Source organism: Chrysemys picta, chromosome 13 (assembly GCF_011386835.1).
Source record: "Chrysemys picta bellii isolate R12L10 chromosome 13, ASM1138683v2, whole genome shotgun sequence".
Classification (NCBI taxonomy): Eukaryota; Metazoa; Chordata; order Testudines; family Emydidae; genus Chrysemys; species Chrysemys picta.
In genome coordinates this window covers 7,804,300-7,806,863 of record NC_088803.1, presented here as the reverse complement: position 1 = coordinate 7,806,863, position 2,564 = coordinate 7,804,300, and the positions used below count along the sequence as shown (strand labels likewise).

Genomic DNA, 2,564 nt, shown 5'->3' with positions numbered 1-2,564 from the left:
TCAAAGATGAAAGATGGACAGTTCATTTTTGGTGAATAACCTCCCCGCCATGAGTTTCCTCAGGCCAGCTTTGATCTCCTTGTTCCTCATGCTGTAGATTATTGGATTCATCATTGGAGGCACCACAGAATAGAGAACAGGCACCATGAGATCTAGTCCTGATGTTGAGCTGGAGGTAGGTTTCAGGTAGGCAAAGACTATAGTGAAAAAGAACAAGGAGACCACAGTGAGGTGAGGGAGGCAGGTGGAGAGAGCTTTATGCCGGCCCTGCTCAGAGGGGATTCTCAGCACTGTGGTGAAGATCTGAACATACGACACAACTATAAAAACAAAGCAGCTGAAGGCTAAGCAAACACTAAAGATAATAACCGCCGTTTCATGGAGGTATGAGTCAGAGCAGGCGAGTTTGAGGAGCTGGGGGATTTCACAGAAAAACTGATCCACCATGTTGCCTCCACAGAAGGATAGTGCAAACGTGTTCCCGGTGTGCACTGCAGTGTAGAGAAAAACACTGATCCAGGCACTGGCTGCCATTTGGACACAAGCTCTCCTGTTCATCACTCTCTCATAGTGCAGTGGTTGGCAGATGGCGACGTATCGGTCGTATGCCATGACGGTGAGTATGGAGTACTCGGTTACAGCAAAGAATATAAAGAAAAAGACTTGTGTGACACATCCAGAATAAGAAATTGACCTGATGTTCATGAGGGAGTTGGCCATGGATTTGGGGACTGGGACAGAAATGGAGCCGATGTCTAGAATGGACAAATTCATCAGGAAGAAGTACATTGGGGTGTGAAGGTGGTGGTCAAAGGTAACAACTATGACGATGAGAAGATTCCCCATCAAGGCTGCCAGGTAAATCACCAGAAACACCACAAAGTGCAAAATCTGCAGCTCCCGAATGTCAGAGAATCCCAGGAGAAGGAACTCGGTCACGGTGGTTCGGTTGGACATTTCCCTCTCCATTCGTTGTGTCCTGCCTGTGGATGGAAGGACAAGGGCAATGGGCAAGATTAGACTGACAGAGAAAATGATCTAATTCTCTCTCCGTAATATCCCATGATGGGAATGTCAAAGGTGCACAGTTCTTGTCACTTCCACAGACTCGAAGTTGAGAGTGCTCCTTACCCCTGTGAGTCAGAGCACTAGTGAGATGCATTGTCACATCGGTGAATACTGGATTATCCCCTTTAAAGCTAAGGGCGATGGATCAGTTTACACCATCTGAGGATCTGGCCAATGCGGTATGAAGGCTGGAACAAAGTACAACTACATCCAGCATTAATAGCCCATATGGTACCCGATTGTGAGAAACAGAAGGCTCTAAATTTGGGCATGAAATATAAATACTAACAAGGCTAATACTGATAGCAATGCTGAAATAGTGATTCCCACTTTCCAGAGAAGTTTAACATTGACTCACCCAGCCTCCTACGTGGCAGCTTTTCTGTAATGATTCCACCCCAAGACCATGTAAATGGCCAACTACTGATTTACACATTGATTTGTGGCAAGAGAAGTGTAAAAGTATAATTAGGCAGGCCAGAAAAGAATGCGAAAAGCAACTAACAAAAGACACAAAAGTTAAGCAATTTTTCTTAAGTATTTTGGAAGCAGGAAGTTTGCCAAACAATGAGTGGGGTCGCTGGATGGTCAAGGTGCAAAAGGAGCTCTCAGGGAAGACAAGGCCGTTGCAGAGAAGCTAAGTGAATTCTTCGCGTCAGTCTTTGCTGCAGAGGATGTGAGGGAGATTCCCACACAAGAGCCATTCTTTTTAGGTGACAAATCTGAGGAACTGTCCCAGATTGAGGTGTCAGTAGAGGAGATTTTGAAACAAATTGATAAATTAAACAGTAATAAGTCTCCAGGTCCAGATTGTAGTCACCGAAGAGTTCTGAAGGAAATGAAATATGAAATCGCAAAAACTACTAAATGTGGTAAATAAACCAACACTTAAATCAGCCTCTGGACCAGATGACTGCAGGGTAGCTAATCTAATGTGATCCAGTTAATATAGGGTACTTGGACTTTCAGGAAGCTTTCGACAAAGTCCCACACTAACAGCTCTTCAATGAAGTTAGCAGTCATGGGATAAGAGGGAAGGTCCTCTCATGAATTAGTAACTTGCTAAAAGATAGGGAACAAAGGGTAGGAATAAATATTCAGTATTCACAATGGAGAGAGGTAAATAGCTGTGCTCCACAAGGATCTTCCCTGAGACCTGTGCTGTTCAACATATTCATAAATGGAGTGAACAGTGAGGTGGTAAAATTTGCACAGAATACAAAATTACTCAGGATTGTTACGTCCAAAGCACACTGCGAAGAGCTACAAAGGGATCTCACAAAACTGGGTGAATGGGCAATCAAATGTCAGATGAAATTCAATATTGATAAATGCATAGTAATGCACATTGGAAAACATAATCCTAACTATACATACAAAATGATGGTGTCTAATTTAGCTATTACTACTCAAGACAGATCTTGCAGTCACTGTGGTTCATTCACTGAAAACATCTGCTCGATGTTCAGTAGCAGTGAAAAAAGTGAACAAGATGT

At 43.4% G+C, this 2,564-nt stretch overlaps 1 protein-coding gene across 1 annotated transcript; it reads right to left on the bottom strand.

Moving 5' to 3' along the window:
* Positions 1–957, bottom strand: LOC135975212 (olfactory receptor 14A16-like). Its single transcript, XM_065565348.1, has one exon. It carries the CDS (start codon positions 955–957, stop codon positions 1–3), a length of 957 nt encoding a protein of 318 aa, XP_065421420.1.
* Between the last annotated feature and the right edge of the window lie 1,607 nt (positions 958–2,564).

Bases quoted from the DNA above. Each gene is read 5' to 3' on its own strand.
- LOC135975212 (XM_065565348.1), bottom strand. From the start codon at position 957: ATGTCCAACCGAACCACCGTGACCGAGTTCCTTCTCCTGGGATTCTCT.